The 16,232-nt window shown below is 42.9% G+C and overlaps 1 protein-coding gene across 1 annotated transcript; it reads left to right on the top strand.

The window, feature by feature from the left end:
* The first annotated feature begins 4,561 nt into the window (after positions 1–4,561).
* Positions 4,562–7,749, top strand: il12b2 (interleukin 12B 2). Its single transcript, XM_061260561.1, has 6 exons — positions 4,562–4,582; positions 5,237–5,531; positions 5,690–5,783; positions 6,079–6,257; positions 6,685–6,833; positions 7,621–7,749. Exons 1-6 carry the CDS (start codon positions 4,562–4,564, stop codon positions 7,747–7,749), a joined length of 867 nt encoding a protein of 288 aa, XP_061116545.1.
* Positions 7,750–16,232: the final 8,483 nt, after the last annotated feature.

Raw genomic sequence — 16,232 nt, 5'->3', positions numbered from 1 at the left:
GGCTAGACTCCTTGGGCAGTCAACATTGTAGCACAAAGACTGCCACCATTTTATGTCCAAGAGAAGAAAAGTACTTTTTGTTGTCTGAACCACAGGTCTCAAACTCCAATCCTGGAGGGCCAGTGTCTGCAGGTTTAAATCCAGTCCTGGAGGGCCGCAGTGCCTGCAGGTTTAAATCTAGTCCTGGAGGGCCACAGTGCCTGCAGATTTAACTCCACTCCTGGAGGGCCAGTGTCTGCAGGTTTAATTCCACTCCTGGCAGGCCGCAGTGTCTGCAGGTTTAAATCCAGTCCTGGAGAGCTACAGTATCTGCAGGTTTAACTCCAGTCCTGGAGGGCCACAGTGTCTGCAGGTTTAATAGTTAACATGAATTAATGATGGACAAATACATTAATTCAGCACAAGCTTAACTTTTCATTAGTTAATGCATGTGTTAACAACAAAATAACATATTTGTTACGTGATTTTCATAGGGAAACCGTAGGATTTACATTTACATTTACATTTTTGTCATTTGGCAGACGCTTTTAATCCTAAGCGACTTACAAGTGCATAGGTTCTTCCACAAGTCAAAGCATCACATCCATAACTAGGAAAATACACATGGAATGCTGTTCTAAACATATAGTCGTCATCATAAGTGCAATTTTATTTTTATTTTTTTTGGTTAGACAAGGAGGATAGGGATATCAGAAAGGGGGGGTGGGGTAGGCAAGTCATTCCACCACTGAGGAACCAGAACGGAAAACAGGCGTGAACGAGCAGCTCAACCGCCAGGAGCACGTAGAGAGGGAACCATAAGGCGACCAGAGCTGGCAGACCGGAGTGGTCTAGCTGGGGAGTAGGGAGTGATCAAGGATTGTATGTAAGGTGGGGCAGTCCCCTTAGCAGCCTGAAATTCCAACACTAGGGCCTTGAATCGGATGTGTGCGGCAATAGGAAGCCAGTGGAGGCCAATGAGAAGCGGGGTGACATGAGCCGACCTGGGCTGACTGGTGATCAGGCGGGCTGCAGCATTCTGGACCAGCTGGAGGGGCTTGATGGCACACGCTGGGAGACCGGCTAGTAGGATGAACTTAATAATTAGGATGTAGGATGAACTTAATAATTAGGATGTAGGATGAACTTAATAATTAGTTAAAACCATTAACTGTCTTTTTCATTCCAATATGAATTGGCAATAACTAATGTTGTTGTTAACATGAATTACATTAACAGAGCTGTACAGATTCACTTCTCAGTTCATGTTCATGCCAGTTCATGGAAGCTTATTGTAAAGTGTTACCTTTATTTGTACTGTTCATGTTCCCTTGTATAAAATGTGTTATTATTATGCCTTCCTGCATGTTGGCCGAGAGCACTGATGCAAAATGTTGATGCACAGTATTGATTCCCCCATACACATACAAACTGAAGAGGGGAATCGGATAAGAGAATTCCCCTTACACAGTTTTTAGTTTCAGACAATTGCCCCAGGGGGAGAACCGTGTACTTAAGGTTGTCTTTATTTCTATTATAACAGCCGAAGAAAATTTCATTAATAATAGTGTTACAAAGTTACAAAATGGTCAATGAGTCAGTCAATCGTCCACTGAGTCAAACCACTTCTTCCTTTCAGTTTCAAATATGCTCTTTTAAACTGACTATATTAAATTAACCTGGAATAAAATAAGTACCGCATCAACCCCACAATTTCTCGCCAAACAGGACCACGGATAAAGTCCTCCCGTCTTTGCTTGCGGATTGCTTCAGATCAAATTAGTAGAATGCGTATTTCATTCTAAATCCACTTCCACATTTTTAGATTGACCAGTAACATGAACCTATATAGCAAGGCTATAATTAAGAAAAGAAAGAGCACCCAAAGGCGGGAAAATAACCCTCCCAGAAACTGCATGACGCTGTCGATTGTTATTATTAAGCGCGTTTATCTTATTAATTTCAAATATTATATATCTGTCCTGAAACATCCCCGCAGCGAGCCCCGACGACATGAATAGGTTATGCTTTCTAGGAATTTACCCAGCGTACGCTGATGTTAATAGGCAGTGTGTAGGTGTAAGGCTCGCTATATATGCTTGCTGTGCACAGACGAAGCCACACAGCGGCTTGCAACCTTGCATTCAACTGCGCAAAAAAACTGCACCGACTGCGCGGAGCTCAAGGTATGGCATAAACGGGAGTCCGGTCTGTAGGAATGTCAGGTTTTAATGATTAGCTCCGGCGAAGTACTACATTAGTTTTAGAATAGTGAGTTTTAGGTTAATTTATTTATTGATTCAATGTATCTATTTAAATACGTATTCATTTGGTTATTTGTTCATTCATTATTATTATTAATTAATTAAGTAATTAATTCAGTAATTCAGTATTTATTTATTGCATGAGCATGAATAGCTCTCCCAAGTACAGAATAAATGTTTGGAGGCCGAATAATGAATGATAAAAGCAATTTTGCTGAAATGTTTATAGAATTTATATGGCAAAGAGTGCTTTTAGTATTTATCTGGATATTATTATTACATTGTAATGTAGGCCTTATAGGTATTTATTTAACATTATTCATGTCATTCATCCGTTTATCATATGTATATTCAAAATGATCATCAATTATCCTTATATTTTCATTATTTAATGACAATGCGTATAGTCATGAGGATGACCTTATATTTTGTTTTGATTGGTATTTGGTTTTCAGTACTCTTTTTTTATCGCCATGACTGTGGTTACAGTTTTTGGGAAACTACTTTGAAAGCGTAGTTGTACAAACTACCAATTACTTGACAAGCTGCCCTAGAGAGAAATATAGCTTACACAACTGAAATTAGGTCAACTCAAAATTGTAGGTAAAAAAAATTGGCAGTTGACTACAGTGGAGGGGAGTGATTCTCACCATTCAGAAAAAAAAAAAAAAAAAAAAGAGAGTAGGTGATATTTGATCAAAATGGTTTGGGCCAAAATTAGTTGTTTGTTGTGGTAAAGAACTACACCTCAAAATGAGTAATGAACTATTACAACCACTATAACGATTTGAATGTAGTTGAACTACCAGTAAACTGCTGCAAAAGGTAATGAAAAAGCATACTTACAGTACATGTAGTAGTAAACTAAGAGCTTTAACTACATGTTGTTAAACTGCTCCCCAACCCTTGTAGCATCATATAGCACCATCAAATGTGGTTATATCTGAGGTCACATGTCTGCGGTGAGGTAGAGAGCTTGGATGACAGAAGAAGATGCCAGTTAGTTGTTGCTGAGAGATTAAACTGGTCTCATATTTCGTATTCATATTTATCAGACATCAAATATCACCATGAGAGAGCAAAAAGGCACGCGTCTCGTGTTGCTTGGGTTTTTTGTTGAGAAATGTTCCCAGCCTTTAGAGTGGGAAAGTGTGGATGCAGAATATTCAGTTAGAGTGGAACCGTGTCGCTGTAGAACCCGCAAAGTAGAACTGGCCGTGACCAGAACTCCTCGTTTCCTTATTTTGCCAGACGTATTAATAAACACACTTCATAGCCCTCTGCTCATCCTGGTTCTTCTGCATTGGGCTTATGCTGTTCTGGAGCATTGTATTTTTCTTGATATACTATATTTAATATGTATCTGTTTTAATAGTTTTTTGTAAATGTTTTATTTGAGATGGTATGATGCAATGATGTATGTAAATTGGTGTGTGATTTCAATGTGTTTTTTCACTACTACTACTACTACTACTATGTAAAATGTTCTGTTAGAGTGGAACGTATAGATATAGAATGTTATGTTACAGTGGAACCATGTAGATATAGAATGTTCTGTTACAGTGGAACCATGTAGATATTGAACGTTCTGTTAGAGTGGAACCGTGTAAATATAGAATGTTCTGTTACAGTAGAACAATGTAGATATAGAATGTTCTGTTAGAGTGGAACCGTGTAGATATGGAATGTTCCGTTAGAGTGGAACCGTGTGGAGGCAGAATACAGCTGTAGCAGGTTTGGAGGTATAATATGTGGGTTTCGACGGCTGTGGTATAATAGTGTTCTGTGGTAGGACTACATGATACTTCTCTGTCAGGGTCTCATGTTTAGCATGTACCAGCCCGATTGTCACCACAATTTCGCATCACTATTTCTGAAAGATGTATGAAGTTTCCAGATGACTGCTCAAAGCTAAAGGTCACTGATCGCTGGTCACCTTTATTATACATTTGTCTGCTGTAGAAAAGGAAAAGAAAAGAAAAAACCAACAAATTTGCATTTAAATTCCTCAACAAGGGAAACCCCCTATTCACACAACACACACAGTCATTAGTGGTATGGACCAGGGAATCCTCTCACACATAGGGGCAGAGGGTCAATGTTATTACAGTGTCTCTCTCTCTCTCTGTATCGCAGATGTATCTCACTCCCTGGATTTCCCTGCCGCTGGCCGTGTGTATGACCATGGTCTGTGGCCTGAATCACTTCCCCACGAAATGTAAGAGCGAGCACCTGAGGCGCACGGCTGTGCACTTTCACACGGCAGGGGGCAGGCGCCTCTCAGCCCTGCTGTCCTCTTTTCGCTCAGAGCCACGATTATGTTCTCACAGCTACACGTTGTTGTTTAAAACAAGATGGGCACTAGGGGTGGTGAAGAAACTCAAGGCTTTTAGGAATGTGAAATCTTTTTAATCCTCCAGAACTACCCATTTTTACGTGTTAGGTGGACTAGCGTCATGTGGTGGCTGTGCAAATTTAACAACAGAATGTATGATTAACAACGAAATATTTGAAAAACAGATTGCCTTTTCCCCCTACCCACCGATTAGTTTCTGTTTAATATACTTTGTTGTTCTTATGCCATGCAGCCTGATATGTTAAATGTGGTTTACGAACCTGGATAGCAAACAGGAGAAGCTGACTCGCTAACCACTAGATTGAACCGCTACTCTAAACCAGCAAAGTGGTCATGTTCATCTCCCAAGCAAACGAGCCTGTTCTCCAGTAATTTGAGGTCTAAGCTTCCCTGTAGCACCCCAAGTGGACATTTCAAAACTGCAGTGAAGCGTGCCTGCGAGAACGCAATTGTGCTTCTGCAAGGGCTCAGTGGTACGCATATGAGATTGGTTAGGCTTCATGCCTGAACTCGTGATTTTCCAGAAATGGCTTTGTTTCAGCGGTCAGGTGTCCACTTAGCATTGTCCAATTCAGCCATAGGCCTATCAGAAAATCAATACTAAATGTGTGTGTGCGTGTCTGTGTCCACAGTCCAGGTCAGTAACAAGAAGGATTCCGTGAACATTACCTGTGACACAGACTTCCCGGGTCAGGTGACCTGGAAGCAGAAGTCGGATGGCGTGGAGATGACGCTGATAGGCTCCAAATACATTCACATGACTGGACGGACCCTGCAGCTGCACTCCCTGGACATGCCCAACGCCGGAGAGTACAGCTGCTGGGGGGAGGGCCGCAAGCAGAACAGCACCTACCTGCTCCTGAAGCAGACGGATGAAGATGACTATGTGGATGACGAGGATGATGATGATGATGACGATACCAAGAAGAGCGGTAAGAGGAGAAAATATTGGGATAGTAACAGAAATTACTGGAGGATCTATGGCATGGTGAACTGATTTGAGCCCTCTCTCCCTCTCGCTCTCTCTCTTTCTCTCTCTCTCTCACTCCCTCTCTCCTGCTCTCCCTCTCTCTCTCTCTCTCTCTCTCAGACTCCTTTTCCTGCTCCACTCAGACGTACGGCTGTTCCATCACCTGCCATTTGACTGCATCCAGCTTCACTGCAGCCAGACTGAGCTACCATAGGTAACAGTTTCACAAAAACACACATGGACATACACATGTGCACACACACACACACACACATATATACACACACGGACGTACACATGTACACACATACACACACACACACACACATACATACACACACGGACGTACACATGTACACACACACACACACACATACACACGCGCACACACATATACACACACACACACACACACACACACACATACTTACACATGTACACACACACATAGACACAAACACACTGCTAAATAAAACATCCACTGATTCTCACTCTCCCATCTCCCATAGTGATAGGCAGGCCCACCGTGAGTGTAATGGCAGTAGGGCACAGGACCGTTTCCAGTTCACCCTGCCCCTCTCCAACTCCCCGTATGCTGAAGAGGCCTCCCCCCTGGAGGTCACAGTGGAGGCTCTGAACAGCAAGCTGTACCTGAAAAAGACCATCCACTTTTACCTGCGTGATATCGGTGAGAGCGTGTTTCAAAACTTCACAGGGCTCTCTGCCTTTGCACAAATTGTAAAACAACTGAAGTTCAGAGCATCACCTGCCTGAATAACATGGCTTTAATGAAAGAGTGAATGCACCGATGAAAGGGTGAATGCACTGGTGTGTGCTGATGAAAGGGTGAATGCGCTGATGAAAGGGTGAATGCACTGGTGTGTGCTGATGAAAGGGTGAATGCGCTGATGAAAGGGTGAATGCACTGGTGTGTGCTGATGAAAGGGTGAATGCACTGGTGTGTGCTGATGAAAGGGTGAATGCGCTGATGAAAGGGTGAATGCACTGGTGTGTGCTGATGAAAGGGTGAATGCACTGGTGTGTGCTGATGAAGGGTAAATGCGCTGATGAAAGGGTGAGAGACAGCAGTCTGACTCCCTCCTCTTGGCCCCCAGTCCAGCCCGACCCGCCCCAGGCGGTGATGTGTGAGAAGACTGGAAAGACCCTCACAGTGACGGTCCAGCCCGCCGAAAGTTGGGCACAACCAATCAGCTACTTCCCCCTGGAGCATGAGATTCAGTTCAAGAACAAGGACAATGGCAAGGTGAGGATACTGCTCTACTACATCCAACCACACACGCACGCACGCATGCACGCACACACACACACACACACACACACACACACACAGAGGCATACAGCGTAGTGGTTAAGGTAAATGATGGGACACGCAAGGTCGGTGGTTCTAATCCCGGTGTAGCCACAATAAGATCTGCACAGCCGTTGGGCCCTTGAGCAAGGCCCTTAACCCTGCATTGCTCCAGGGGAGGATTGTCTCCTGCTTAGTCTAATCAACTGTACGTCGCTCTGGATAAGAGCGTCTGCCAAATGCCTTTAATGTAATGTAATGTAATGTAATGTCTGCAGGCATTTGATCCTACCGTGCCACCTGGTGTGTACTGATGAAGGGTGAATGCACAAATATACCACCTGACTTCACTCGTTCATTTACCTGCTTAGTTCAGATAAGCAAAGTACTGAAACCGGTCGGCGTTCTGCATGGCTGTAGGGAATGCCTGCGGACACAGTGTCCCGCAGGATGTGGAGTCCAGCAGCCCTGCTCCAGAGCCCCAGCACAGGATAGTGCTCTGCAGCAACTCCCAATGAGTCTGCCGTCCGAGCCTAGGAAACCGGGAGCTTAATATAGCGCTCACACGGCCGAAACCCATCAGGGGTAATTAAGCTCAGAGAAACCAATGCGTGGGAGCCTCCCAGTGGTCCGTAGCAGAACCACACTGGGTCACCCGCTCACAGAAAGTCCAATATCACACTTTGAAATGCGAGCATGAACAATCATTGACAGTGATTCCCCCCCCCCCCCCCCCCACCAGGCGGAACATGCGGCTGATGGCGTGATCAAGACCAAGGAGAAAGTTAGCGAGCTCCGTGCGCGTTCCCGCGACCCTCTCATCCCCTCTGCCTGGAGCAAGTGGAGCCCCTGGAAAAATGTAACCAACTGACCTCCATCTCTCTCTCTTTCTCTTTCTGCCTCTTTCTCTCTCTCTTTCTGTCTCTCTGTCTATCTCTCGCTCTCTGCACCCAATATGACAGACAACTTATTTACACAGAACTGGCTGTACTAATTACCAGCTGCAGAGTTGTTTCTATGGTAGTAATATAGTAATACTAGAAAACACACATGTATGGGTTTATTTATTGTTTTATTATTTATTTCTATATTTATTTAAAGTAAAATAAGCTATCTCATTGGAGCCTGTCTTGCTTGACTGACAGTTTGGTCCACTAAATAATTACATCTGCTTGTATTACATTGTTGCTGCCACCATCACTGCCATCAGTAACCTCCTGGGTAGGGCTAAAATTGTGGATCATCTGTGGAATGTACCATGTCAGGGGATAGAGGGGGTATTGTTTAATCAAGTTCTAGCCATTAGCTTGAATGGATTTTTTAAGTGTGTTGTCTTCAAGAGAGGCTCGAAAGGCTGAGACATACAGAACAGACAGTCTATTACCAATAACCAGTGTGCTGATATAAAGTGGAGCAATTTCACTCACCATAATCACTATCACTGGTCAATACAGTTGCTTTGCTCTGGAAATGTAATTAGTATTATCAACCCATTCAGCCTAATTCTTATAACACTTATAATATAATGTAGAAATATAGTGTAAGCTATGAAAACAAGTGAAACTCTGACTAATCTTAAAGGTGAATAAGCTGAAATGTTATGGTGCTGTTCGAACTATCCCAAACATCCCCCCAAGACAAATTAGCCATACCTACCCAGTGAAAAGTGTGAGAATTAAGCTGACCATTGTCTCTGTGCCTTATTGTAGTTTGACTGTGTTCTTGTATTTTTACTGCACATGGACACTCAACCTTTGTGGACTGTTCTGTTCAGTTCTCTGTGACTGGGTTCTCTGTGTTAGGTTCTCTGGGACTGGGTTCTCTGTGCTAGAATTGGGTTCTGTTGCTTATTTAAGTTCTGCTCAGTGCATGCTATTAAAAGGCATTTGTGTTTCCTTCTGAGACTTTGACTTCCGATGTTTTTTTCTGGCACAAACATCCACTCACCAAACATCCACTCATACTTTCCTGTGACATACACATGCAAACACACAAGTATGCACATACACACATACACACATACACACACACACACACACACACACCCATGCACACATGCAAACACACACAGGGACATGCACATACATATATGCACACACACATATACGTGCACACACATACGCTCACAAATGCACACAGATACACATGCAGAAATACACACACTCATGCATACACACATGCAAACACGCACACACATACATGTGCACACACACACACAAATCCACACATGCACGTATACAAACATACACACACATGCACACACATGTCCCCCACATGCATACACACACTTAAACATGCACACAAACATGAAGACCCACAATCACATACGTGGACACACACACACTTACATACCCAAATACACACACATGCACACACAGACACACACGTGCACACAAAGACAGACACACACATACACACATACGCACACACACACACACACACACACATAAACATGCACACAAACATGAAGACCCACAATCACATACGTAGACACACACACTTACATACACATATACACACACATGCACACACAGACAGACACACACATGCACATACATACGCATAAACACATATAAACATGCACACAAACATGTAGACCCACAATCACATACATAGACACACACACGCACACACAGACAGACCCACAATTACATACATGGACACAGGCACACATGCATACTCACAGACACACACACACACACACACACACACATGCGTGTACACATACGCAAACACATACACACACACATAAACATGCACACAAACATGTAGAACCACAATCACATACATAGACACACACACACTTGCATACACACATATACACACATGCACACACAGACAGACACACACACATACATACACACACATGCACACACAGACAGACACACACACATGCATACACACATACACACACATGCACACACAGACAGACACACACATGTACACACAGACAGACACACACACATGCATACACACATACACACACAGACACACATACACACATGCACACACAGACAGAAACACACACATGCATACACACATACACACATGCACACACAGACTGACACACACACATGCATACACACATACACACACATGCACACACAGACAGACACACACACATGTATACACACATACACACACATGCACACACAGACAGACACACACATGCATACACACATACACACACATGCACACACAGAGAGACACACACATGCATACACACATACACACACATGCACACAGACAGACACACACACATGCATACACACATACACACACATGCACACACAGACAGACAGTATGTGTGTCTGTCTGTGTGTGCAGCAGCTTTATGTGTGGGTTCACTGTGAGAAATCAAGCTTATAATAATCAGGTGTCACTTCCCGTGAAGAAAAAAGTCTCACCACATATGCACAGGATAGAACAGAGACATCCATTTTCAAATTTAAGAAACAAAGCACTTATTTTACATGACTATACATTTTGGTACAGTTTCTGCTGATGTTTTTGAATATTACCAGCATTGAAATAGCTAAAGTATTTAAAATACATATTTGTCCCAGGTCTGGGATGCATAGTCCACACATACTGGGATTGGGCATGCCTGTGTGCATGTGTGGACTGAATGTTTGGCAACTCTACACAATGAGCCGTCACTGAGGAGAAACTAGAAACTTCTAGGAACTAGAAACTTCTCCTAATCTATCCCTGCAGATGCTGTGTTGATAGCAGGACATGCTTGTGAGGACAGCTGACGATCATACGATCACTGAGTGCACTTAAGGCCAGTTTATAGCCCAGTGACTGACAAAGTTTAATGGACATTGCTGGCCACAGCCACATTTGGTTTATACTTCTTTTTTTTAATGAAGGACAACCACCACAGAACTTTCATGAATGTTCTGCGATTTCAGTTGAGTGACACTGGACTATAACTGGACTATAACTGCCCTTTACAGTATTTTGTAAGCTGCACTGGATAACAGCACTGCCACACATATACTAGAATGTCATAAAAATTAATACCAGTAAACCAATAAAACTAAAATCTGTATGTTAACCTAGTTTATTTGGTTTTCCCCATTGTCTCAGTTTTGTGCTTTGAATGTCATGAATGAAATGAGAACTATTATTATTATTATTATTATTATTATTATTATTATTATTATTATTATTATTATTATTATTCTTGTTGTTGTTGTTGTTGTAGCAGATACATCATCTTGTAAATATACCATTTTGTTATTTCTGCCCAGGTGAGGAGCAGGAGGAGTGTAAAGGGTTCCCCGTCCTTTGGAAAAAATGACACTGTCATCTGCTGGAGGAAGGGGAAGGGGAGGAAGATATCCAGACAAACAACACACAGCCAATGATGATGATTATATAGTAACTTTTTACATTCAAACAAACAATTGCTTGAAAGATTACATAATTCCACCTTGTATAATCATACAGATCAGCATCGTTACAGTTGTATGTAATTATATTTGGTCATTTAACAAGTGTACTTTATTTTAAATTGATAATGTAAAAATATATACTTGAGTTCACTAAATTATTGTTGTCTTGTTGTTTAAATGGGAAACAACACAACACATTTAAACTTTTTTGCCATTTGTCTGCAGAACTTAGATCAAATTATGATGTTGTTCCTGGTTATTTCTGTTTCATAATAAATCTATTTACAGTTTTTTACAATCGTTTTCACACTTGTCTCAATACCACGTCCAATTTTTCAAACACATTCACCATATCATTAGACTATGTGAACTAAACTGTGGATATTTTTGCATTTCTTTCATACTAAAGGCATTCAATCATCACTTCTTCCAAAGTTCATGAATACCTCTCTCAGTCAGTGTTCACTACCAGCAAAAGTTTGTACAAATACAGCAGATTTTGCAGACATTTAGATACTCTGTTCAAAACAGTTAACTTTCAGTTCAAAACCCAATAAAATTCTGATCATTGTGGAAGGCATTTTGGCAGAAAAATGAAACTATATGCTTGACAGATCATTCTGATTTGAGCAGAAAGTTTATTCAGTTTATTCCATTTTTTTTTTGTTTGCAGCCTTGTTACCATCTATACAAAAGTGATCATACTTGCATTGAAATGTGCATGTATATAGGGTAAATATAGATGTAGTTGTCACTGAAGAGATTTTTCCACTATTAGTGTATACAGTGCATCCGGAAAGTATTCACAGCGCTTCACTTTTCCCACATTTTGTTATGTTACAGTGTGTGTGTTCCAAAATGGAATAAATTCATTTTTTTCCTCAAACTTCTACACACAACACCCCATAATGACAACATGAAAGAGGTTTTTTTTTAAACTTTTGCAAATTTATTAAAAATAAAAAACTAAGAAATCACATGTACATAAGTATTCACAGCCTTTGCTCAATACTTTGTTGATGCACCTTTGGCAGCAATTACAGCCTCAAGTCTTTTTGAATATGATGCCACAAGCTTGGCACACCTATCTTTGGGCAGTTTCGCCCATTCCTCTTTGCAGCACCTCTCAAGCTCCATCAGGTTGGATGGGGAGTGTCGGTGCACAGCCATTTTCAGATCTCTCGAGAGATGTTCAATCGGATTTAAGTCTGGGCTCTGGCTGGGCCACTCAAGGACATTCACAGAGTTGTCCTGAAGCCACTCCTTTGATATCTTGGCTGTGTGCTTAGGGTCGTTGTCCTGCTGAAAGATGAACCGTCACCCCAGTCTGAGGTCAAGAGCACTCTGGAGAAGGTTTTCGTCCAGGATGTCTCTGTACATTGCTGCATTTATCTTTCCCTCAATCCTGACTAGTCTCCCAGTTCCTGCCGCTGAAAAACATCCCCACAGCATGATGCTGCCACCACCATGCTTCACTGTAGGGATGGTATTGGCCAGGTGATGAGCGGTGGCTGGTTTCCTCCAAACCTGAAGCCTGGCATTCACGCCAAAGAGTTCAATCTTTGTCTCATCAGACCAGAGAATTTTGTTTCTCATGGTCTGACAGTCCTTCAGGTGCCTTTTGGCAAACTCCAGTTGGGCTGCCATGTGCCTTTTACTAAGGAGTGGCTTCCATCTGGCCACTCTACCATACAGGCCTGATTGGTGGATTGCTGCAGAGATGGTTGTCCTTCTGGAAGGTTCTCCTCTCTCCACAGAGGAACTCTGGAGTTCTCACAGAGTGACCATCGGGTTCTTGGTCACCTCCCTGACTAAGGCCCTTCTCCCCCGATTGCTCAGTTTAGACGGGCGGCCAGCTCTAGGAAGAGTCCTGGTGGTTCTGAACTTCTTCCATTTACGGATGATGGAGGCCACTGTGCTCATTGGGACCTTCAAAGCAGCAGAAATTTTTCTGCACCCTTCCCCAGATTTGTGCCTCGAGACAATCCTGTGTCGAGGACCCGGCCGTAGGCCCGCCTGATGAGAGATTGACGGAAGATGGGTTGGGCAGGAATGCATTGTTAACCCCTCGCACACGCCAGTGGGGTGGTAGTAAGCACCCCCGTAAGAGGAAAAATATGTGGTTCAGGACAAATGTACAACCGTTTATGGACACTGAGGAGTCTGAAGTCAGAGGACTTAGATTTAGAGTACTAGAGAGCAAGGCTAAAGGTCTGACTGAGGCCATGCATAGAATGTGTTCCAGCATGACCTTGGAGGAGACTCAACATGCTGAACGGGCATGGGGTCAGGGGGTCTGGCTTTCACAGAAACGGTGGATATAATAACATTCTTGGTTGAGGGCTTGCTCCTACAGGGGAGGAGCATAAGCAAAGAGATGAGGAAAACAGTGTGGACGATTGGGAAATAAAAGAGTATGAGGAGATGGAAAAATGTAGGAAAGATAAGGAAGAAGGGAGAGATGTTAATACCGAAAGAAGATTAAGAGGCTTTAAGGGCCTCCCTGATTATAGCGCTAACAATTTGACGGATAGATTCAAAGGACTGACTGTGGAGGAGTTAGGAAGTGAGCTACACGCAGCCATAAGTTGAATGTCCTTTGTGGATCCGTTACGGCGACACAAGAAGGAGCATCTAGAGAAAGTGCTAGGATGGTGGAAACTCCCTACTGGAGGGGTATATGAGATAAAGTGTTGGGAAACTCCCTTTAAGGTATGGGGAAACGACAGTGAGACAGATAACAGTGATGATGAATAGGCCCATTAGATGGGTCGCGAGAGTTAGTGTTGTGCCACTCGGTACAACAGGTACTTTCTGTGCCAGTTTCTTATCAGTATAGGTACATTTCTGTACAAGTTTCAGGATATATAAGGAGTGAGCTTTTAGACATTAAAAAAAGGCTCTTAGGACTTCGCTTGACGAGGAGGGCAAGACGGCGCGGGACGACTATATTTGGGGCATGGGTGGTAATTATATTTTATATTACTTATAAGGTAGAAGGTTGCATTGTTAGGTGATTTAAAGTTATAAGTTTCCTTTCTGTTTCTATAATTCATATAATTATCTCCGTGAAGGGGGAGCCATAGGATAAGGTAAAGGCCAAAGAGGATGGATATTTGAAGGGTGTATCTTGACATTAACGTGGCGGCACGGATGGTGCAGTGGGTAGCACTGCCACCTCACAGCAAGGAGGTCCTGGGTTCGAATCCCCGTTGGCCAGGGCCTCTCTGTGCGGAGTTTGCATGTTCTCCCCGTGTCTGCGTGGGTTTTCTCCGGGTACTCCGGTTTCCTCCCACAGTCCAAAGACATGCAGGTTAGGCTGATTGGAGAGTCTAAATTGCCCATAGGTATGAGTGTGTGAGTGAATGGTGTGTGTGCCCTGCGATGGACTGGCAACCTGTCCAGGGTGTATTCCTGCCTTTCGCCCAATGTATGCTGGGATAGGCTCCAGCCCCCCTGCGACCCTGTTCAGGATAAGTGGGTTCAGATAATGGATGGATGGATGGATGGATGGATGGATGGATCTTGACATTAACATCTGGTGGAAAGGTGAATTAGAAAAACAAAGGGGTTATATGAACCTTATGTGAATCACATAAAGGCACCGGTATACGGTTGAAAGAATATAAAGCAATGTATGTGATTAGCAAACTGAAAGATGATATTTAACCTGTGAGCTGTATAACTCTATTCTTTTGATTATACTAAAGTATATCTGACTATAATCATATCTGAGAGAGGGTGAATTAATAAAGAAAGGGTCTTTTAGAGGAATACAGTGAATACAGGAGATCATATAACAGTGTTGCGTCACCCCACTTCACTTCGAGACTGGGATGGAAGTTCAGTAGAACTTACCAGTTCTCCAGGACGTTCGAAGATACTTAAAGGAAAAGAGAGTTCGTCTCCGAGACACCTCCTCATGGGGTACTGCTCCTGGGAACGTAAGGTCTGAGCTGGTAAGGGAGTCCGGCTCATGACACCTGTCTCGGACGTCTACAGACAATTCATTTGACTTCATGCTTGGTTTGTGCTCCGACATGCACTGTCAACTGTGGGACCTTATATAGACAGGTGTGTGCCTTTCCAAATCATGTCCAATCAACTGAATTTACCACAGGTGGACTCCAATTAAGCTGTAGAAACATCTCAAGGTTGATCAGTGGAAACAGGATGCACCTGAGCTCAATTTTGAGCTTCATGGTAAAGGCTGTGAATACTTATGTACATGTGATTTCTTAGTTTTTTTTTTTTTATAAATTTGCAAAAGTTTCAAAAAAACTTCTTTCATGTTGTCATTATGGGGTGTTGTGTGTAGAATTTTGAGGAAAAAAAGGAATTTATTCCATTTTGGAATAAGGCTGTAACATAACAAAATGTGGGAAAAGTGAAGCGCTGTGAATACTTTCCGGATGCACTGTATGTACTGTTGAAACACCTGTCTGTCATTTCAGTGAACAATATACCCAGGTGTTTGTTGTTTGTGCCCCGTTACCACATATACAAAAGGGGCCACCTTTGGATTGGCATTTGCATCCTTTAGCCTTGGTGGGGAAAATGGATGCAGCCAGAGGCAGAGGAAGAAGACGTCACGGAAGAGCAAGAACAGCCACAGTCATTGATCATGTGGTAAATCATGGTCTGTCCCTGAGGGAAGCAGGTTGAGGGTTCAACCAAACTTGCCTAGATCCACAGTGGCTTCAATAGTGAGGATTTTCAGGCAAACCAACAGGTACTATACAATATTTACAGCATTCTGACTGAAGGAGTATATGATGTGTATATTACAGCAGTACTGTGATTTGAGAAGTCTCCAGAAAAAGCAGATGTATCAGTGCACATTTGTCTTTGACTCACTACAGGACCCAGCGGTCACACAGGGGGAAGGGGAAGAATGTTTACGCCTCAACAGGAGGATACAATAGTTGGGATGGTCATTGTCAACAACAGC

The sequence above is a fragment of the Conger conger genome, chromosome 11, assembly GCF_963514075.1.
Source record: "Conger conger chromosome 11, fConCon1.1, whole genome shotgun sequence".
Classification (NCBI taxonomy): Eukaryota; Metazoa; Chordata; class Actinopteri; order Anguilliformes; family Congridae; genus Conger; species Conger conger.
The sequence above is the reverse complement of the archived record's forward strand: the minus strand, read 5'-3'. Positions and strand labels throughout refer to the sequence as shown.